Genomic DNA, 23,187 nt, shown 5'->3' with positions numbered 1-23,187 from the left:
AATGCCGCTATACTTCAAAGTATATTACAGGGAACTATACTACTTTATAATAACCTATAAGAGAAAAGGATCTGAAAAAGAATATATATACATGTATGTGTGCTAAGTCATTTCAGTCGTGTCTGACTCTTTGCAACCCCATGGACTGTAGCCTGCCAGGCTCCTCTGTCCATGGGATTCTCCAGGCAAGAATACTGGAGTGGGTTGCCATTTCCTTCTCCAGGGGTTCTTTCTGACCCAGGGATCGATACCGCATCTCTTACATCTCCTGCATTGGCAAGTGGGTTCTTCATCACTAGCGCCGCCTGAGAAGTTCGTGTGTGTGTGTGTGTGTGTGTGTGTGTGTGTGTATAACTGAATCACTTTGCCATATACCTGAAATCAATAGTTTAAATCAACTATGAAAAAGAAAGTGAAAGTATTAGTTGCTCAGTTGTGTCTGGCTCTTTTCATCAAGTATTAAAATTTTTTAAATTAAAAATAAATAATTTTTGAAAGTATATCACACCCAGCAACCTCACAGGGAGATGAATTGCATGGCCTCTAAGTTCCCTCCCAGGGCAAATATATATTGTAATATACATTTTTTTACTTTCATATTCCTTAAAGCCTGAGAAGCAAGGCCGAAGTCAGCTATCTGAGTTCACTAATACCTTCAGATCCTGGAAATACATGGGACAGACCCCAGGCTGCGGGTCAACTCTCCAAAGCTGAGGCAGGTCTTCACTTCCTCCTGAGGCTCATCAGATGATGCCCCTTTCCTTTTCTAGTTGTTTCTCCTTCCTTTTCTTCGGATGGCTGGGACCACCTTGTGACTGTTCCCTGAAGGCTATAGGCAGACACTGCCCACACCTGAAGCCCCCACCTACCTTCGTGGAGCCTTCGAGGTACATGGTGAGGTCCGCAGTGGCAGGTGGAAGTGAGTGGGAAGGACTTCAGAAGGGAGATGGAAAGGGATGCTCTCCCGTAAGCCTAGAAAGGTGAGAAAGGCCAGCCACGGCCGAGAGGGCCAAGGCGATCCTTCTCTCCCCAGCCATGGAGTGGGAGCAGCAAATTGGTGACTGAGAGTGACTGAGAGCATGTGGACCTCATCTGGAGCCACAGGTTGGGGAAAATAAACAGCAGTAAAGGAGAACAACCAGACGGGGCTACACAGGCAGTTTATGGTGATGGCGAGCTTGAGCGGGGGCTTGTACCACAGTGGAGACCCTCAAAGAGGGCAGGGGTTGCCCCAGAGAAGTGGACCAAGCCCCAGCTATGATGCTGACAGCGAGGGCTTCCAGGAAAGACTGCTCACTTGCATGGGGAATTCAGTGCCTGGGCACAGGCAGATGAGAAGGGAGAAACCGTCATTCTGGGAAGCCCCTATAAACGTCCTCTATAAACACAGCCCGCCCCAGGAGAGTAGGCCAGATCCCACCCTGGCTACAGCCCCCCATCTCTCCCTCTTCTCTTGCCCACTTTCCACCCCAGCTCCATGCCTCCAGTCTCTTCCCTCTTTTTAACTCAGTCCCATGACCTCATCCCAGTTTCCACTCTGGCCTGGTTTGTTGGCTTGGAACAGAGGGAGTCTGTACTTTCACAAACCAGGCTAGAAGTCTCAGCAACCACTCTCTCACAGAAACATGAAATGGCAGACTGCTCCTATTTGGGAGGTCGAAGAACGGAGTGCTTCTTAGAGATGATTGGCTTGGGTGGCATCTCTAGCACTTAACTTCTGAATTACTGAACCTCATTTTCCTCATCTGTAAAACGGGGACAATCACAGCTTCCATCTCTTAGGCTGCTGTGAGGGTGACACGAGACTGTAAAGCCCCCAGCACAGTACCCAGGGCCCAGGCGGTGCCCAGAAAGGTCAGCCAGCCTCAGTGCACAGCCTCTGTGTTTAGCTCCTCACTGCCACCTTATTCCACATCTTGCCCTAAACTAGTCTCCACGTGGCATGGTGATCATCTGAAATATAACTAAATCTGTACTCTTCTGCTGCAAACTCTTCCATCATATCTCACTGTTAGCAAAAAATCCAGCCTGAAGTTCTTCTTGCCTCTCCCCTCGCTATGGGCTGCAGTCACCATGGTCTCTAGCACTGGGGGTCCTTCCACTGGCTGTTCCCTGCACCTCAAACACTCTTCCATGACCCTCAAAGTCAAGTCCAGCTCAAATGTCATTCCTCAAAGAAGCCCTCTCTAATGCCCTCCTTCCTTCTTGGCACTAGTCCTCAACCTATAATCACCTTACTGATTTCTTGCTCACGGCCCCAGGGGAAGGCAGCTCCATGAAGCCCAGCACTGGCTGAATGGATGAAGGAAGCATTGTTATCCAAGGAGCTTGGGTGCTTTTGAGATTAAGCTGGTTTGGTGGCCTGCCCAGGCCTACCCACCTGACTGCTCCAAGTCCCAAACCCATCATAAAGATAAGGCCTGGCCACCTATACATAAACAAATATTACACAGTGAGCCTGGAGGTCCAAGGTAAACATTTTTATTCTCAGTTCTGCCTTAGCTATCTCTAGTTTTGCAAGCATGAATAAATGGAATCAACAAGAATTCTCTCCCAAATTTCTTTCATCAAAATTTGTCACCAAACAAGTTTCCTGTTTTCCCTAAGAGAATGGGATTTGAAAGTGATCTAACACGAGGCTTGACGATCACAGAATATCGGGGTCCATCACCCTGCTTCTGGGCCAGCTCCACTCTCACTTGGCAGCAAGTACATAGCAGCCAGCACATGTGCCCTTCCAGAGAAGGCAAGAGCTCAGTGCAGAAGAGAATCGTGAGGGGCACCGCAGGCACCAAATCCTGAGCCGCTGCTGCCCACAGCCGGGCGGACCAGGCAGAGGAGCTTTGGGCTTCATTCAGTCTCCCACTCGGTGTATCCAAAAGATAAACGGGCCAGAAGAACTCGTCATTCCTCCATCAAGGGCCTGCAGCCAGCAGAAAGGAGAACCCGGGAGCCCAGGAGCAGGAATAAATGTTCTCCGGAGTGCCCCCCTCTTTCTGAGGAGAAGCCGGAAGGGCACCCTAACTCCCAGTCAGGAAACAGACAGGGAACCCGTCCCCTGAAGAGGCTCCCTGCCTTCCAGGGCCCACCTGTCTTTCTGCTCCTCAGGAGCCCCGGCCCTGCAGCCTCACAGGACAGTCTCTCGGATGACGCCGATGAGGCTGTGCGGCCTCTCGGCCTCAGCTCGCCGGGGCCTCCTCTCAGCCAGGGGCCTCCCCGCGGGGACGAAGGTGCTCAGATCTCCGCAGCTCCGCAGGTGCAGCAGGCCGGGCTGTTTCCGCGAGGGCAGCACCAGGGCCCTGGCAGTGCTGGGCTGCATCGGGGCCATGATCTTTAGGAGAATAAACAGGGTGACAAGAGGTTAAACTTAACCTGATGTGGTCCTCAGACCTGCCTCCAATATCCACCAAGGTTATGTTCAGTTTGGGGTAGGGGCCTCAGTGGTAAAGAATCTGCCTGCCAAGCAGGAGATGCAGGTTTGATCTCTGGATTGGGAAGATCCCCTGGAGAAGAAAATGGCAACCAACCCACTCCAGTATTCTTGCCTGGAAGTCCCATAGACAGAGAAGCCTAGTGGGCTATAGTCCATGGTGTCCCAAAGAGTTGGACATGATTTTAGTTGCCTTGGGGAAGAGAAAAGGGTGTTTTCCCAAAGTGGAACCCACTTGAAATTCCAAAGAGTCTTTTAACATACTGCTTCTTTTCTGAAGTTCCTAAGAAATTCCCCCAATTTTCTATTATTTCCCCAGTAGGCCTGCCACACTTATTGACTTATCTACTGCATAAGTCTATATCTACTTTATATTTAACATTCTTCTTATCGCCTTTTGTTCCAATTTCCCTGTGATTCTCACTGGGTCTGCACATCACTGGAGAGGAGGGGAGCTTGTCAGAAACATAGAATCCCTGCTCCCCCCACAGCAGTTCTGACAGGGGAGTCTGGAACGGGTGTGGGCATCTGTATCATTAAAAGTGTATCACAAGGTGATGCTGCTAAACCTGCAAATTTTATAACCACTGGTCTGGTTAAGTTTATGTCAACTTAAACCAATGTGTTTCTAATTGATCTGATAACACTTCAATAAAAAACATGATAAATCTCCTAAAAACTAGAACCATTTATTAATAACTCTTAAGAGTGTTTCTACTGCTAGATCTATTTTGCAAGGTAGCACACACATCACTTCTAAATATAACATAAAAAGGCAAAAATGGGCAATCTCTGATCCAGTTGAGACTAATAAGGGGAGAACCGTCAAATTTTTAAAATTACACAGTCATGTCTATATGACATATTGCTGTAAGCACCTTGGAGAAAAATCAAGTGCTTTATTACCATCTAATATCACAAAACAATCATCAGGATGACTTGTCATTTAGTTTGCACCATTTAGAGATTCTAAGGTCATTAAAAGTTTAATTCCCCCAAAATATGGGACATTAAATTTTTCCAATACTCTATTATTATATTTGTCTCTATAGCTGTTTCCTGACTAAGAAGAAAATTCTAACATTCATAGATGTCTACTATTATTACATGGTTGTCTACTATTATTACATGCTAAGTTAGGACAAGTGGTTTGGATATTGGTGAAAATGTAAATGGATATATAAAACCACATTCCAGGGACTTTCTGGTGGTCCAGTGGTTAAGATTTCACGTTCCAATGTGGGGGCTGCAGGTTCATCTCTGGTCAGGGAGCTAAGATCTCACATACCTCCTTGCCAAAAAAAGCAGAATATAAACAACAGAAGCAACACTGTAACAAATTCAGTAAAGACTTTAAAAATGATCCACATCAAAAAAAAAAAAAAAATCTTTAAAAAATAACACGTTTCAGTAATACTAGAGAAGGAGAAAATGTGCAAAGCTGAGCAGAGTCAGAAATAAAAGCTCCCTTCCCCTGTCCCTGCATCCTTCTCTCCGAGGAGTGGTGTGGCCTTATGACACCTGACTACTGGGGTTCCGTTCTGGAAGCCCCGGCAGGTGGCACAAAGTCTATTACAATAACCTTGTACCTGAACTTTGACCCAGTCTATGCAGAAAGACCTAGCAAACATTCATAGTGATAGCACCTGCTGAGCTATTAGTAAAATCTATCAAAAAAGCTATCAGTGTCTGTTCTTTCTCCTCAAAGCCATCTTCCATCAAGCAAGACTTTGCAGAAGGTCCAGACCAACAGCCCCACAGACGCTCTAGCTCTCACCTCCCCAGAACTTGGCAGCTCCGAACACTTGCTTCTGTTTATCAGGCAACTGGGGCTGAACACAAGGAAGGGGGCAGGGAGTGGCATCTGGAGTAGACCAGGAACATGCACACAGAAATCTCTGTTTATCAGGCAACTGGGGCTGAACACAAGGAAGGGGGCAGGGAGTGGCATCTGGAGTAGACCAGGAACATGCACACAGAAATCTCTCTTCTACACAGGCAACCAGCTGGAGAACACTTGCTTCTGTTTATCAGGCAACTGGGGCTGAACACAAGGAAGGGGGCAGGGAGTGGCATCTGGAGTAGACCAGGAACATGCACACAGAAATCTCTCTTCTACACAGGCAACCAGCTGGAACTGACCTAGGACCACTGGTTGACCATTTTTCTAGAAAGCAAACAAGAGTCCATGGTTCATGTTCCTCTTCACACAGCTGCTCTCCAACTCCCCACGTTCCCTGACAGAGGGCACAGAATTTGACTTCAGTAAGAAGAGGCCAGTGGGTGGGAAAAGGAACAGAGAAGAAAGCAAGATGGGGATTTGTTCACTCTGCCTCAAAAACACACCCAGGGAAACAGTAGCTGGCAATGACCCTGAGAATCAGGCCAACTCAACTCAAGAAGTATCTGGGGGCTTCCCTGGTGGCTCAGTGGTAAAGACTCTGCCTGCCAATGCAGGAGAAACGGGCTCAATCTCAGATCCAGGAGGATCTCACATGCCCTGGAGCAACTAAGCCAGTGCACCACAACTCTTGAGCCTGTGCTCTAGAGCCCAGGAAACACAACCACAGAAGCCCACGTGCTGACTACTAGAGCCCATGAGACCTAGAATGCACACTCCCCAACAACAGAAGCCTCCGCAGTGAGATGCCCGAGCACGACAACTAGAGAACAGCCCCCTCTGATGCAACCAGAGAAAGCCCACACACAGCAAAGACCCAGCACAGCCAAAAAGAAATAAATAAAATTCTATAAAAAAGAAGTATCTGATGGGCATGTAATACCCCCAGGCACAGCCAAGTAACACCTATGAGCCACTATTCATTGAGGTCTCCAATGGCCACCCCAGACACAGAGGACAGAGCAAATGTCCAAAGGCAAACACTGCTTTTGAAAGAGACGAGTGAGGGAAGTTGTGACCATTCTGACTTCTCATCAGGGGCAAATCCCATTCACTCAAAAATGCGGGTGTATAGACCACCCACCCCAACCCTTCACCTTCCAGATGAGAAACTGGACACCCAAGTGGGATATTTACAGGTCCAGTTTTATCTTTTCACCTGCAACTTGTTTGGGGATTGCTATGTGTTTTGATCCCTGCAAAGGAAAAGGTGCTTATTCCTTTAAGTCTATCAGTTTAGGTAATCTCGCCAAACATTTCATGGGAACTGTGACCAGCCCCCAGCATCTTGTCAGTATTAAAATTCACGTATTTCCATTACTGTCAAAGGGCTGAAAAAACATGCCAGATCAAAGGAAACTTTCAACTTAGGAAATGGAATGTTGATCATACTCTGCACTCCACAGAGCCCTTGCTCTCATCCTAGGCTGCTCCCTTTCTTTTTTTCCAGGCATGCTTCCATTTTCCAGGAAAATCGTTTTCTCTTCTCTTGGGCCAAGAAGGTTGTGGAAAACTCACCACTCCCGAAAAGAAAGCAGGTCCGCTTCTTCCTCTCCCTCCCCAGACCTCCTAACCCCTTAATACAGCCCATTTTCCTTGAAATGGTGACCATGGATTTCCTGTGCCTTGGGCAGGAAACCAGAGAAGCTGCTTCAGCTACTATGGAAACAAGTTGTCTGACTTATACCTGATACCAATAATAAAACTACCTGTTCTAGAAAACTGGCACTCGTGATAGCTTCCTCCATGTGCTCCTCATCAGACTTCAGAACAGATTTGATGTTTTCTACAAGTTCATGGATGTCCGGGGTCATGGTGCAGGAGGACTGCTCCAGGAACCTCGCCACCAGCAGCTTAGTGTCCATGTAAGACTTGTAATCTATCAAAGACCTTGGTCTGCATCTTGAAGCTCGGGATCTCAACCTTCTCCTTAAGGTCACTGCAGCCAAGTCCAGTCTTCCCTCGGTCTGAGTCGCAGCCTCACAGCTGAGCACAGGGACGGCTGTGGACAGAGACAAATAACATGTTCCTGTTGGCCAAGTCCTGTGAACACATCTGTACCTGAAACAGCACAGATCATGAAACTCCATGTGGAAAGCATGTGACAGGTGCCAGCAGTCATGCATGTCTTGCTTTTCCTCTTGCAGAAGGAAGAGGAAAGAAAGAAAAAACCCAACGACTGTGACATGAGATTATTCCCTGAAGTGTAACTTCAACAGGACATGTCCCCCAAATATTTTATTATGCCACATAAAAAGATAACCATCAGGGTAAACATAGCTGATAGAGAAGAGCATCCAGAATGCATATCATAATGGAACAAAGGTTTCATGGGGTGATGACCAATATATGGGGATGGTTTGCACAGGCAGAAAAAACATGGTTGACCAAAGGAAGAACATTCCACAGGGTAGGATGAAGAAGCCACTGAAAGAGAGGGACCGAGGAGAGATGAGACTTGTGGGATGAATGGAACGCTCTGCTCACACTGACTGTACCTTTGTCCTAAACATCCTGGGGAGCACTGTCCTGACTTACAGTATCAACATCACAGCATGGCTGGCGGTGGTGCGATGGCTGACTGTTACAGAAAGACAAATCTAGTGCAGAAATCCAGATCAGCACATGTCATTCTGGAAGTCCACAGCAGGCCTGGGAAATCCACCACGGGCTCTAATGTCCACAACTGCCTGCTTCGGCAAGGGTACAAGGACTGGCAGGACATTACTGCACCGGCAGGTGGGGGCAACGAAGTCAGGCCTGGTCTCCACGTGTTCATAAGCCAGCCAGCAGCCTTCAGTGTGTGCGACACTGGAGATTTTCAGTCTATGAAGGTCTGATGTGCAGCAATTTAGATACTGAAGGAAGAGAGGAGGCAGGGGCTGGGAGAACAGGTAGAGGCAGGGGCGCATTCCTTTTCCTCTGGAGAAAGGTGTGAGGAGCTCTAAGCAGGGGATGGCACCTTCCTTGGCTGCCATGCGCACAACACAGAGGGCAGGAGTCTTCCGGGACCACTTGCTAGAGACACTCATGTGTGAGCAAGACAGTCAGGCACTGCGCTGTCACTCAAAGGCGACCCGGTCCCGTCCACCGCAGAGACTCCAACAGGTAAACACGTGTCGTCCTCACCCCTGCAGTGCTGCAGAGGGGGAGCAAGTTCTAGAAAGACATGCAGACTAAGCTGAGCAGACAGCCGAGCTCCTGTGGAAATTGCAGGTGGCCATCTCAAGTCCTCAGCTTGCCAGATGGGCAGAGGACCCCAAGGTGAAGACGGGTCTGGGGAGCTGCCGGGGTCTGCTGAGGGGCAGAGGGTGCTCAGTCCCAGGCAGGCCTCCTCCCCGCTCAGAAGCCACTGGAGAGACAAGAGGAGCATTCTCTCTGGCTCCCACATGGTCAGTTCAGAGCTGTGGCAAATAACACAGGTTGTCAGAGGGACGGAACCCAACTAGGGGTGACATGGGGCCCAGGGCAGAGCAGAGCCAGAGGGTTTCAAAGCGGTATTTGCACAGAGCTTGAAGAGAGCACAGGTCACCGAAAGAAGCCTCTGTTACTGGGATTACAGAAGATTTTCATTTTCTTCCTTTTTTTCCTTATTTTTTAAAATAATTTTCTACAATGAAGAAGTATTTAGAGATGTTCAGGTAGTCATATATTTAGAAAAGAAGATTCAAGATTAATTCAAGTTTTTAAAAATTTCTGATTATTAAAATTAAAAATTTTTCAAATACCATCTATACACAAACTGAAAACAGAAAGGGAGAGAGATGGAGTGTGACTTTCACTCTATCCAAAGTTCTTAGAGCAAGGTCAGATTTAAATAATTCAATCTACTCATACACAATAAAAATATAATTAGTGTCAAATTATAGAAGAAGGGGGGGAAAATAACACCCGTTTGACTTTTTCCTGGAGAGAGAATCTTAGTTCCCACGAGACTTTGAGCATCTAAGGAATCAGACCTACATTTCACTGCCTTCTTCATGTGGCACCAACACGGTATCACATGCAACCCAATGCTTGATACTGACTTGACAAGAAAAATTCCTACCAGCCGGGAAAGATGTGGTAGATATCTATCCCTAAGATGCATGCAGAATTTGCTATTTTGCCAAGACCTCTTAGCCCCCCTCCAAGCTTTGTCTTGAACTATAGAGCCTTGGGCGGCCAGAGCCACTCAGCACCTGTGGGCAAGTACGCACAGTGCGCTGCGGAGAGCCTGGGGGATGGCATCACCTCTCTCTGCAGAATGATGTAGCACAGGATCACTCTTGGATCTTGTCCTCAGGGGTCGGAGGGCTCTCCAGCTCCTCGCCGGACACAGCTGGTTTGTGTTGGGAGTTGGTATAGATGCACTTTCTTCTCCAGGTGTGGCAGGAATATCCCCACCTGATTTTTTTTTTTAAGAGAAGAAACAGATTATTTCACCAGCTAGAGCCTTCAAAATGTTGGGCAGGAAACACCTGTGAGCCCCAACCTGCTAGGATAAGGGTAGTCCAGTTAATGATATTTACTTAGGCGGTGGGCCCAGAACATTTTTATTTGGCAGCACTATGAGAAATGCTGCCTCCCCAAACTACCCTTCCACACCTAAAACAAACAAACAAAAAACTTTAGAACCAAGAGCAGAAAAACAAGCCATACCCAAATGACTAAAAAGGTGCTTAGAATCTTCTGCAGTGAAGCATGCTGGTGTGGCACTGGAAAGGTCCCTGCCATTTCCCCCTTCTGACTATTCAGGTTGAGCTAGATTAGGTGGAAGGGAACACCTGTACAGGTGAGGTGTACAGGTGAGATGGCTGCCCTGGGGCTGCAGGCCAAATGCAGGCAGGGGAAGAGTCTGCGGACCGGGCTGTGAAACTCCTGGGAAACCAGGTTAAAGAGCTAGTGGCCATTAAACGAATCAGTCAAAGCGCTCTGAAATTGGATGACTGCTGCTCAGGAAAATAAAATCCCATCATTTGTGAGCCCGAGTATTACTCTGGGAAATCTTTTTTTAAGAAATGGAAGGATTAAAAACATACTTAGGAAACAGAACCCTGCCTCATAATTCTACTTAAGATGGAAGGTGAACAGAGCAGAAACCTATTCCGAATGTTGCTGCTGAAAAATCACCTCTGTCTAAAATAGCTAAGAGTTAATCCATTATTTATCACCATCTGCAATTTTATCCTGTGAACAATTCTCTGGGCCATTTAAAACCTCTCCAAAGAGAGAAAGCGGTAACAATGTGCCCTTAAACTACAAAGATAAATGTAAATTGACTCTAGTATTTAATGGAGGATTGGGAACTGGCACTCAGCACATGTGAAGGCAGCATGACCTGGGTCCTGGGTTACAAATGAGTGAATCATTCCGCAATAGACGAAACTCTCTTTGTCCCTTTAAAAGAGCTCATCCTATCTTAACAGGAGAAAAAAAATCTTATATCAGAAATAAAAGAATGCCAAATTATGTTACCTAGAGAGTGTCATACTGAGTGAAGTAAGTCAGACAGAGAAGGAGAAATAGCATATGCCATCCCTTCTATGTGGAGTCAAAAAAGAAATGATACAAATGAACTTCCTCACAAAACAGAAATAGACTCATTGACTTAGAAAACAAACTTACTTTGTCAGCGGGGAAGGGATAGCTAGGGACTTTGGGAAGGTCATGTACATACTGCTGTATTTAAAATGGTATGGGGAGGGAGGTGGGTGGGGGGTTCAGGATGGGGAACACGTGTATACCTGTGGCAGATTCATGTTGATGTATGGCAAAACCAATACAATATTGTAAAGTAATTAACCTCCAATTAAAATAAATAAATTTATATTAAAAAAAATAATAAAATGGATAACCAACAAAAACCTACTGTATAGCACATGGAACTCTGCTCAGTGTTATGTGCCAGCCTGTGTGGGAGGGGGACTCGGGGGAGAAAGGATACACATATATGTACGGCTGAGTCCCTTCGCTGTTTGCCTGAAACTATCAAAACATCGTTAATTGGCTGTACCACAATACAAAATGTTTTGAGTGTTTAAAAAAAATAGATAAAAATTTAAAAAAAAGAATGCCAAATTAAACTCTGAAATCCATTTCTGAAAATAGCCTGGTTATTCATAAAAGATTCTAACGATATCTTTATTTCTGTTCATATATTACCTCCTACTTGTAAGCCCTAAGGAGTTGATAACGCTTTTACATTTGGAAGAAAGAATGTAGCTTGAACCATCTGCTCCAAGAATATCTGACCTCCAACAAAATATCATATGGATCATTATTAATATCATTCTTAATCTACTGAATCATGAGTCTGGGCAGCAATAATGTATTTATTACCTTGAATCCCTGGCATGCAGATCGGCTCCAATGGGCTGGTGGCAACTTCTGGTCCTTCGGGCATTTGGAATGAAGATCCCTGCATCACAGGGGAAAAGGGTTATTTGTTGATATCATCTGGAGTAAAGTGAACTTCTTACAAACATCTATAAGACATGGTCCCTCTCCCACCCTGTTCTCTGCAGCTGTTTTTCCTACTTGCCATCAATGTACCAAAGAGAAACTCCATGGACAGTACCTGCTGCTGGTCTGCCTGGCTCACCACAGCTTCATAGGGAGGTGGGGGGTCCAGAGGACAGAATACTTCCACTCCTTTGATTCGTGCTCCATAGATATGTGGCAGGGGAATAACATCAGGACCAACCATCCTAGGAAGAGCATCTTGGCATCAGAAAGCTTGTTTAGGCTAGTTGATGGTGGTGGCTCTAGATACTGGCCATTGACTCTGCAGCATTACCCAATGACAATGGGAAAAACCCCTCGCCCCTCCATGCTACAACCTCCTGGTCCAGGAGCAGGAGAATAATCAACTAAGCTGCTCTCTGATGGAGTGCCCCGAATTCTTAGGCAAGGGACAATATAGAAAATTTAATACCATCATTCCTTTTAAATCCATTAGTCAAAAAGCAAACAGCAATCCATAAGAAAGAGAAAGCAAATTCGTGGTTGCCCAGGGGATTGGGGAAAGGAGAGAAAGTGGGTGACAGCTTAATGGACACAGGGTCTCCTTGTAGGTGATGAAAATGCTTTAGAACTAGATGGAGCTGATGGTTACACCATATTGTGAATGTACTAAATGCCATTGAATCGTGTTCTTCCAAATGGTTAATTTCAGGTTATATGAATTTCATCTCAATTAAAAAAAAAAAACTAAGGATTCAGTTCAGTTCAGTCGCTCAGTCGTGTCCGACTCTTTGCGACCCCATGAATTGCAGCACGCCAGGCCTCCCTGTCCATCACCAACTCCCGGAGTTCACCCAGACTCACGTCCATCGAGTCAGTGATGCCATCCAGCCATCTCATCCTCTGTCGTCCCCTTCTCCTCCTGCCCCCAGTCCCTCCCAGCATCAAAGTCTTTTCCAATGAGTCAACTCTTCGCATGAGGTGGCCAAAGTACTGGAGTTTCAGCTTTAGCATCATTCCTTCCAAAGAAATCCCAGGGCTGATCTCCTTCACAATGGACTGGTTGGATCTCCTTGCAGTCCAAGGGACTCTCAAGAGTCTTCTCCAACACCACAGTTCAAAAGCATCAATTCTTCGACGCTCAGCTTTCTTCACAGTCCAACTCTCACATCCATACATGACCACAGGAAAAACCATAGCCTTGACTAGACGAACCTCTGTTGGCAAAGTAATGTCTCTGCTTTTGAATATGCTATCTAGGTTGGTCATACCTTTCCTTTCAAGGAGTAAGCATCTTTTAATTTCATGGCTGCAGTCACCATCTGCAGTGATTTTGGAGCCCAAAAAAATAAAGTCTGACACTGTTTCCACTGTTTCCCCATCTATTACCCATGAAGTGATGGGACCAGATGGCATGATCTTCGTTTTCTGAATGTTGAGCTTTAAGCCAACTTTTTCACTCTCCACTTTCACTTTCATCAAGAGGCTTTTTAGTTCCTCTTCACTTTCTGCCATAAGGGTGGTGTCATCTGCATATCTGAGGTTATTGATATTTCTTCCGGCAAGGATTCATTCAGGGGAACTCAATTATTTAGTTTTTTTCACATTAGTACATGACAAAAGTTTCTTGCCTGTGTTTTCCTAATGTCCGATTAATGGTAGAAACTCACTACTTGTTAAATAAATACTTGAAACAATGAACACACACACAAAAAAGCAAATAATGTCATAGCTCAGAGAAAAAGTAGCATGCCACTGAAGGAATCACGGTCTCTTCCTAAAGGTGGGCATTCAACAAACACTGATGGAGTGCTTGCTACATGCTAGGTGCTATGCCTTTTGTCCTTTGAGATAAAAAAATAAAAACCAAAAATGCACAAGATTTTCTGCCAGCATTCATAGAAAATTACACAAACACGCACACACATACAAATTGTCTAGATAACAAAGAACCTAAATTTGAAAATAACAGTTAAAAATACATGAAAGTTTATACATCGTGATAAAACGTCCAGTTATAAAACATGTAAATAAGTCCTGGGGATGTAATTCAAGGTGTGGTGATCAGGGTCAATAATACTGCATGGTATACTTGATAGTTGCTATAAGAGTAGGTCTTAAAAGTTTTCATTACAAGAAACAAAACCTTATAATTATATGCAGTGATGAATGTTAACTAGACCTACTGTGGTGATCATTTCACAATATATAAAGTATTGAATCACTACTTACAGGTCCACCTAAAACTAACATTATGTTATATGCCACTTACATCACAATTTAAAAAATACAAAAAAGAGAAGACCAAAAAAACCTGTACTCAGGCCATGAAGTGTTGGAGAATGAAAAAAAGAGACAATACCAAAAGCTTAACGTATGCTCTTGAAATGCAACAATGGACATAAACTAAAGGAGACTGATGAAAAGACAAATTCTAGAGCCAGTTGGCTGCAGGGGACTGTTTTGTTTTTATAAAGGTGCTCTCTGCATTTATGATTGTTTTATTTGTGCCTATTTACAAAAATGCAATTGGTGGAAGAAAAAAAAAATTGAAAAAGATCTGATATTCTGTCTTCCTAACAATAAAACTTCAGGAAATTTGGGATTTAGAAGGATGACACTTCTGTAGGCTGAATGAAAAAGTGAGAAAGTGCTACCCTTTTTTCCTGCATCTTTGGGTCAGAAGCAAGACCCTCAGCCCTGTTTTACCTGAGAAGGAAGGAGACGGTCATAGGCTGACACCCCAGGCAGGGATGCATGGGCTCACTGCCTAACACGGGGCGTATCCCAGGAGCAGAACCTGCAGGAATGGCCGCTCCCTGGCCTGGCTGGGAGGGGTCCTGGTAAAGTTGCCAAGAAAGGGATATTCTTCTTCCTTAGAGCAGGACTTGCCCATGGGTTTCACACCAACTCTCTGTTCCAGCCGAAGCCACTTAAGAACTGTAAGCACCAAGTGACTCCAGGAATCCAGACTCTTCCTGGGCCTGACTGGAGACTTTCCTGACCAATGAACAAGGCGGCATGCCTTACTCACTGAGACCTCTGCACTCCTGTACTCCAGAGGTCCAATCTTCAATCCTTAATTAGCATAACCCCATGAACATCTTTCTAGCATTTACAAACCCCGGTCAGTCCCCCCCTCAGCCAAGTGTCCACGTGTTTCTTCACTGTGGTATCCTTGCCTGGAAAGTTCATCTCCCAGGTTGGTCTGTTAGCTCTGATGCTGTTTATTTCCTATTTCAGTTCAGTGGCTGCCTGTGTGATCCTACAGAAGAGAGGGCTTGCTTAGGGCCAAGAAGTGGGAGGAACAGGCTCCACTTTAGACCTGACCTACTACAGAATCTCTTCAAGAAGGAAAACTGGGGAGGAAGAGGGGACCACAAAATGAATGGCTTCTATGGTGGTTATTGTATGACCAGAAAAGCCTCATGTAGATAGAAGATGCTGCTAGAGTTGATGCAGAAGGTAAGTTTCCTTCCTGTTAAGCAACTTTTGATTTGTACACTTCTGGGTAAATAAAGATCCACAGAAGGAAATGGGTCTGCTCTCTCCTGCACCTTTTGTTCCTGAGCCCTATGATGTTCAACCCAGCTATAGAGAAGAATCACCTAGGAGCATTCCTACACTGGGTATGGCCCAGGCCTTACCTCTAGAAAGTCTGCCCTAGTTGCCTATGACAGGGCTGGGTATCTGTAGGCTGTCAGTGTTCCCAGGAGTTCCAAGGCCCAGCCAGGATTGAGACTGCTGCTAAAGGAAATGGATTACGGTGGCTGAAATCTATAGTGGCTGAAATCAAAACCCCGTTATATGTGGGAAAGGTGATCAAACTTTTATTGAGAATGAGTGTCTTTAGACAACTGCTACCTGATAAGGCGGGGTAAGATTAGGGGCTGGGGCTTCCTAAGTGGCGCTAGTGGTAAAGACCCCACATGCCAATGCAGGAGACAAAAGAGACACAGGTTTGAGCCCTGAATCGGGAAGATCTCATGGAGAAGGGAAAGGCAACCCACTCCAGTATTCTTGCCTGGAGAATTCCCATGGACAGAGGAGACTGGAGGGCTACAGTCCACAGGGTTGCAAAGAGTTGGACACAACTGAAGCAACTAAATAACAACAACAAAGATTAGGGGCTAAATGTTTCTTAAGAGTAAGATACATGCCACGAACATTTTAAACCATGCAACTAACAATGGCAGAACATGGTCTCAGCTTTTGTTTTTAGAAAGATTTTTTTTTAGCCCATTATCTCATAACAAGCTCAGGAGCCATGTGACAAGGCAAGTGAATGAAGAAACTGAGCTCCGAAATGGTTAAGAGACCCACCCAGGGGTGAACTTTTTAAGAGACTCCAAAATCCAGGTTGATGCAAATTCATCCCAAAGTCTCCAAGAAACCTTTGCTGGTTCATGCCCATGAGATCTGAAGATGAACAGGAAACCCAAAAGGATCATGTAAAATATGTTCTGCTTTGATACTACAAATAGGACCTGAGAACTTATCTGAGGCTGATGAAGCAACTACTATGACCCAGACCAAAGAATGATCCTCCTCTATGTGCTGGGAAAGCTTAGCCCTTCCACAGGGCATGTTTTGGAAGGGTGTGGGAGTAGGGAGTGAGGCAGGGGGACTCAGCCCAACAACAGCTGAGCACAGAGTCCAGCCCAGGGCAGCCCAGCTCCACTGGAGCTTGGGTTTTGAAGCTCATTTGTAAAGGAAATGGGTGGGCTGAAATGCCCAAGCCAACGTGATTCCCATGCCCTCATTTTCAATTTTCTCTAGCAGGAAACATCCTCACAGTACAGCTAGATCCATACTCATGAAATAGGTTAGAGACTCCTTTTTGACTCCTGGCTCAAGCCAATTTCTGAGACTGAGGGACTCCCTGAAGAGATGAGGACACACAGCCCTCTTCTGTACTGACAAATTGATTCACAAAGTAGAAAACCATCTTTGGATAGAAGTCTTAACTGCAATCAGGCTTCTGTTATGACAGTAACCTAAGAAGTCCTTTCTCAAGGAGATACCAATGCATAAAATAGTTGTATTTACAGAAGTTAAATAAACCTCTTCTGAGAGGTCATAAAACCTTACAGGAAATGGGGAGCCTCTACTGCATGAAAACTCTTAGCATAACTGTTTGTAGAAACATTAATGCAAACACTCTTTCCTGTCTGCTTGTAAGAAACTGAAGTCGCTCAGTTGTGTCTGATTCTTTGGGACCCCATGGACTGTAGCCCACCAGGCTCCTCTGGCCATGGGATTTTTCCAAGCAAGAGTACTGGAGTGGGCTGCCATTTCCTTCTCCAGGTGATCTTCCCAGACCCAGGGATCGAACCTGGGTCTCCCACATTGCAGGCAGACGCTTTACTGTCTGAGCCACCAGGGAAGCCCTGCTTATAAGAAAGAAAATTTATCAATTGGGTTTATACAGCTAGTGCCTATGAAGTTGATTTATACTGAGAATCTAGCAAAGTCGGTCAAATTTAAAAATATCTCTGAGAGAATATGTATCTAAAAGTGAATATATTTAGCCATTTTAAAAAGAAAAATGGGCAAGGGGCATGGGATTAGGAGATACAAAGTACTATGTATAAAATTGATAAGCAATAGGATATATTGTGTAGTCCAGGGAAATAATAGCCATTGTTTTGTAATAACTGTAAATGGAGTATAAGCTATAAAAATACTGAATCCTGGGATGACCCTGAGAGATGGGACAGGGAGGGAGGTGGGAGGGAGGGTCAGCATGGGGAACACATCTACACCCATGGCTGATTCATGTGAATATATTGCAAAACCACCACAATATTGTAAAGTAATTAGCCTCCAATTAACATAAAAAGAAAAAATACTGAATCACTATGTTGAACATCTGAAAACGGGCTTCCCTGGTGGCTCGGTGGTAAAGAATCTGCCTGCCAATGCAGGAGACAAAAGACTTGGGTTTGATCCCTGGGTTGGGAAGATCCCCTGGAGGAGGAAATGGCAACCCTCTCTGGTATTCTTGCTTGGGAAATCCCATTGACGAAGGAGCCTGGCAGGCTAGTCTAGAGGGTCATAAATTTAGTGATTTATGAACATGATTTAGTGACTAAACAACAACACCACCTGAAACTAATATAATATTGTAAGCCAACTTCAATTATTAAAAAGTACATAAAAGGTTAAAAAAAAAAGTGGGCTGCACTCAGATATTAGGGGAATTTCTGAAAATGAGGGTGTTTGCCCATTGGAGTTATGAGCTAGGGCTCCAGGTACATACTTTAGATCTCAAGGGTGTTCTGCCGTACCCCCTCCCCAACCTGTTCCTCTCAGGAAGTTCTGGTTGGTAAAGCCCTTGATGAGAAGCCTGTCCATCTTCTTCCAACTCAGATTTGGCCAGGGGGTGGCTCAGGACTCAGACGGGCAAGTCCAGAGATGCATCCAGATCCTTAAAGACCCACACTGATAAGCATGCCATGGAGGTGCAGAGAAGAGAAAGGAAAGAGAGGAGAAGGGAAGGCTGGAGCGGGAGATCCCACGGGTCAGCACAACTTCTAAACCCACATGAGTCACTTTCCCTTTCTGCCACTGCAGGAAATTAAATCCGTCTGTCGCCTCCACTTAGGTCAACCGAGCGCTCACCCACAACCTCAGAGAGCCAAGGAATTCTCCACGAAGAGGGCATTTCTCTCCCCATCCCGTGAAATAACAGGCACGTCACTGTCCTTCAGTGTGCCCTCTGTAGACAGCCTGACACTGGGCTAAGGTTTTAGCAGATGTGTTCTATAGTACATAAAGAATAGGTATTTTGTTGCTATGTCCCTCTGGCCTCCGTAATTCTTGGCTCGTTTCCAAAAAGACTACAGAAGTCATCCTGGCCCCTTAAGTTTTGAAATCCCAGTCCACCAGGCCCTGTACAACAGGGAGGCTGAGCTGTCCCCTGGGACCATCTGGCAGCCAGCAGACACCCCCTCCAGCTTTGCAGTCATCTCTGCTTCCACTGAGGAGGGTGAGCAGGGGAGGGTCCGCAGCAGGGTTTATTTATTTATTTTTTTAGTATTTATTTCTTTTTTTTTCTTTTCTTTTTTTTTTTTTAATTTTATGCAGCAGGGTTTAGATTTGATTCTGAGGGAAAATCAGGAAGGTAAATAAATCATGGGAAAGAATGTGAACAGCATCTGAGTGGGAGCTGCCACTAGTGACCTCTGAAAATCACACGTGGCTGTCCTGAGCACTAGCAAATGGATTTCCCAAAACCCCAAGCCTGACACCAAATTCGTCTGACAACTCTCCACATGTACCTCGGGTTAAAAGTAGAAATTCCTGGCCCTCTCACTAGCAATGGAAAGACACTAGTCTTTCTTGTAGAATTCTACGCTTTTCTTTTACAAGTTTAAATATAGGTCTGCTTTATCCTTTACATTCAGACTAAGAGCATCACTTTATACAGGAGGCCAACCCTAACGAGCTGACTCTTCCTTGAATCTCGCCACAGCCCACCCATCATTCCAGGTTAGGTAGCCTCCCCTCCTGCACTCAGAACCTCCTTCTGAGGACTATTATGATCCTTCCAACACTCAGTTTTAATGACCTAGACTGTGAGCTCCTTGTTAGGGGGAGGAAGTCAGTGTAACTCATTTTGAATATCAAGAACCCAGTACAGTGACTAGTAAGCAGTAGAGGATGGATCAAATGTTTGTTGAATGAATAAACGAAGTCTTTTGATTTTTTAGAAAGGTACAATTCTACAAGTGGCTAACAATCAAATCAATGCACGTGGCATTTTGTTCTACAGATGATGATCTTAGAGATTTAAGAAACAGACAATAAAATTTTGAGCTAGAATTTGAAAAGGAGCATAAACATGGTGTCTTTTTTTTTTTCCCCTAGACCAAGGAGATGTGATTAATAATTAATCTTTTTTTAATGGCTGGGAAGAATTTCATGATTTCAAGACCTGCTGATGGTGTTACAATGAATATCGATCTGGCCCAAATGAGCGTGTTTCCAGGATAACAGCAGTTCTCAATCATGTCAAATTACAGTAGTTATCTCACCGGGTGTCAGTTTTCCTGGGAAGGTAATTGAAATTGAAAAACTATATCCTTAGGTCAAGGCTTGACTTTTCTTTGGTTTCATGTAATTTGTCAGACCAAAAAGGAGAGAAGGAAAACAAAAACCAGAAGATCCTGGAAAATAACACAATGTCTAGACTCTGGAGAGAAGTCAGAGCTCATGGCGTGAGTTCTGACCCTCGAGCCTCAAAACTGGGAGGATGGGTAGGGGTACTAAGGGAGGGTACCTGCGGTTCATCCGGGGTGTGCACGAGTAAAATGTGGCAAAATAGGAAGGGGGAGGCACTGGCGGCACGAAGTCATCAGGGTCTGGGACACGTCTGTGTTCCTCCACTTCTTCCGCAGGAATCTGGGATTCATCCTAATCAAACAACATCTGTTAGTCAACAGCCTCCGCTACAAAGGCTCAGGGAGAAAGGCTACAGATGACACAAAAAGATCTGAGGGTGGGCTCAGCGGCGTCACCGATAGGCTGCCACCTTGTATGGACTTACGACGCAGGATCTTCTGGCTGCAAAGATCTGGAGGTAGCGAAGGGCGGCTGCCACCAAGCAGACGGTGGTGGTCAGGGCATTCAAGGCACACAGGGTGAAAAGGACTTTCTGGAACCAGGAAACAATGATGCATCTGAGTATCTCAAAACTGATGGCCAGAATGCAACTTTAAAACTTTCAAAGATTAATAACAACATTATCCTAGGAGGCTGATACTAATGTGAAAATGCATGTTAAAGGACTTACACAGTGTTTGGCTCATGCTAGGTGCCCAAACAAACGCTGGCTGTTAATAAGACTGTCACATAACAGTGTGTACTTCTTAATTTTAAACCCCTATCTTAGAAGATTCTTGTCCCGGGTAGACATGATATTACCATATTTCTTTTTGCATCAGAATCCTGTCTGGAAACGTCTCTTCCCGGAAGGTACTGAATTTTCCTTCTAAAGTTGGTGTCTCCAGTGACAGAGTCCCAACCTCCATGCTCCCGCAGCCTCCCACCAGGACAACATGCTCCTTCATTGGTGGCCACAGATTCTATTTCAGGCACCAGTGGCAGAGCTGCCCCAGGGAACCAACTAGGATAACACAGGGAGCAGGCCAGCCCGAGTGTAAACAGGGCTTGTCTCCTCTAAACACATGCCTCAAAATAGCAGCAAAGCCAATTCTGTTGCTACAGTCCTGGCTTCTTAGTGGGGCTTTCCCCAAGCAAAGTCCTGGCTCAGAAAGTTTGGAGGTGACTCAGTTACCAAAAATCCAGAAGCCAAAGAAAGAAGGCCATTTTTACAGCCTCCATAAACTCCGAGAGCTGGCAGCTTCTCTCTCTTTGCTTAGAGATTCCTCTTCTTCATGAAAAATAAACCCAAAACTAAGATTTAAAGGAAGCCATCAGGGAGGGACCATCCAAAAACTAGTATCTCAGGGTTTACCAACTGATCTTGTCACTCAATGGACTAACAGACCTTAAGTCAGGACATTATTTTTATCCATTTCTCCAGTATTTTTTTCAGCTGGTTTCATTTGTTTTTCATATCTTTGGCTTAGTATAGTTGCAGCCTATTAAACAAGAGGTAGTGTCTTGAATTTCTCCTTCATTTTTTGGCCAATACATCTCCTTAGCCTAAGCGTCTTACAACAGCAACACTCAGTAGCCCACAAGATTCATTTAGGTCAACAAAGGAGCATCAGAACAGTGACAGATGGGCATGCACTTCAGAGGTTCTGCTAAAACTATGTCATGTATGTGTAGCCACATCGTGGGATGTATGTGTAAATTTATACACATACACATAGACATGTGTATGTATTTAGGCTCCTTTACCTTTTTTACTAACTTATAATTCTGAACACAAATAAGCCATCTATTCATAACTTAAGAGGCAACAATAAACAACCTGTGGTCCCTTTTGCTCTCAATTCTGTCTCTGGGTCACTGAAAAGGAGTCATTCATATCTGCTTTTAGCAGCATTATTTGAAGGAGGTAACAGAATAGGGATATTTCAGGGAGCTTTGCCTTCCTCGGGGTCTCCGTGGTGTGTTTACTGGCTAGGAGTGGAATCCATTCCAGATACCTTGAGGAGAAGGTGAACAGCACTACAAGGCTGAACCGGGAAGAGTTTCAAGGCATTTTCTTTGTCTGTGCATTTGGCTGGTTGAAATTCTTCACAACAGAAGCAAATCTTGCCTTCACCTAAGTCCACCTTAAGGGGAAAAGGCAGAAGAGTAATTTAAGTATTAAGTAAAAATACACGGGCCACACCATGGAGCAGCAATATCACAGAATGAGTTATGGCTGGGTTCAGGGTCAAGCAATATCTACAGCAGTCAGGATAGGTTAGGCATGTTGTGGTTAAGAACCAGCCCCCAAATTTCAGTGGCTTCATCAACCAAGGTTATTTCTTGACTGTGCTATATGTCCATTGCAGGTCAGCAGAGGGCTCTGCTCTTCATATTGCTGTGGGGTCCAAGGATGATGGAGCATCCACTATCTGAGGACTGAGGATCGCTATGCTAGAGACATGAAGAGCACCTGATGAATTGTACACTGGTATTTATTGAAGCAGGGTTACAAGGTAAAAGGCAAGATTCTCAGTGAAATTTGAATTCAGGTAAACAGATCATTCCTTAGAGTCAGTACGTCCCAAATATTGCACAAGTTAAGTTTACAGTAAAAAAAAAAAAAAAACTATTAGCTGTTTATTTGAAATTCAAATTTAGTTGGGTGCCTTTAGATTTGCTACTTCTGGTCAGCCTACCTTAAATCTTCTTCTTAGGAAATGACACTCATTGCATGAACTCAGTTTCATTTCCAAAACAAATCACATGGTCCCACTTATCCAAGAGGGCAAGGAAGTTCAGTCTACTGTGTGCCTGGGATGAGCTCAGGGTCTGTGTGGTGAACAGTAGCCCTAAACCACGTAGGCTTAAATAGATCTCTTAGTTCACATCTTTAATATGTTCACAGATTCTTGCACAAGTTGTGTGATATCTGAAGTGATAACATCACTGATGAGTAATCTCATATATTTTTAGTGAGATGCTTTGCAAACTTTTGGTCACTTTTCCAAGTTTCTATTGAGTCAGGTTGGGAACATACATATCAGCTGAACTGGGCTAATAAGACCCATAATTTGGGAACAGAGTTTCATTTTTACCTACTCTGCAGCTTGAGCTGTTAAAGTTGGCTATATCATTTTGGCTAAAAAGAAAGGCCACACCTCTTTCATACTTGTTAAAATACAGAGGCAGTTTTGACTTCACTAGCTGCAAAATTTTTCAGGCATCTTTAAGAATGACTGAATGTCTACAATGTTTTAACTCAGTTCAGTTGCTCAGTCATGTCCAGCTTTTTGCGACCCCA

General features: G+C 44.8%; 1 protein-coding gene across 1 annotated transcript in view; it reads right to left on the bottom strand.

Annotated features, from left to right (window-relative positions):
- Positions 1 to 2,465: 2,465 nt before the first annotated feature.
- Positions 2,466 to 23,187, bottom strand: part of FAM189A2 (family with sequence similarity 189 member A2) — a 76,749-nt gene continuing 56,027 nt past the window's right edge. The window contains exons 4-11 of the mRNA XM_027549430.1: positions 21,899 to 22,027; positions 20,326 to 20,433; positions 20,059 to 20,192; positions 11,890 to 12,019; positions 11,652 to 11,730; positions 9,564 to 9,716; positions 7,040 to 7,332; positions 2,466 to 3,331 (exon numbers count right to left, since the gene is read on the bottom strand). Coding sequence (XP_027405231.1) covers positions 3,128 to 3,331; positions 7,040 to 7,332; positions 9,564 to 9,716; positions 11,652 to 11,730; positions 11,890 to 12,019; positions 20,059 to 20,192; positions 20,326 to 20,433; positions 21,899 to 22,027 — 1,230 coding nt within the window. The 3' untranslated portion in view covers positions 2,466 to 3,127. The remainder of the gene's footprint in view (positions 3,332 to 7,039; positions 7,333 to 9,563; positions 9,717 to 11,651; positions 11,731 to 11,889; positions 12,020 to 20,058; positions 20,193 to 20,325; positions 20,434 to 21,898; positions 22,028 to 23,187) is intronic.

This window comes from Bos indicus x Bos taurus, chromosome 8 (genome assembly GCF_003369695.1).
Source record: "Bos indicus x Bos taurus breed Angus x Brahman F1 hybrid chromosome 8, Bos_hybrid_MaternalHap_v2.0, whole genome shotgun sequence".
NCBI classification, from domain to species: domain Eukaryota; kingdom Metazoa; phylum Chordata; class Mammalia; order Artiodactyla; family Bovidae; genus Bos; species Bos indicus x Bos taurus.
Note: the sequence above shows the minus strand (reverse complement) of the source record. Positions and strands in the feature narration are given on the sequence as shown.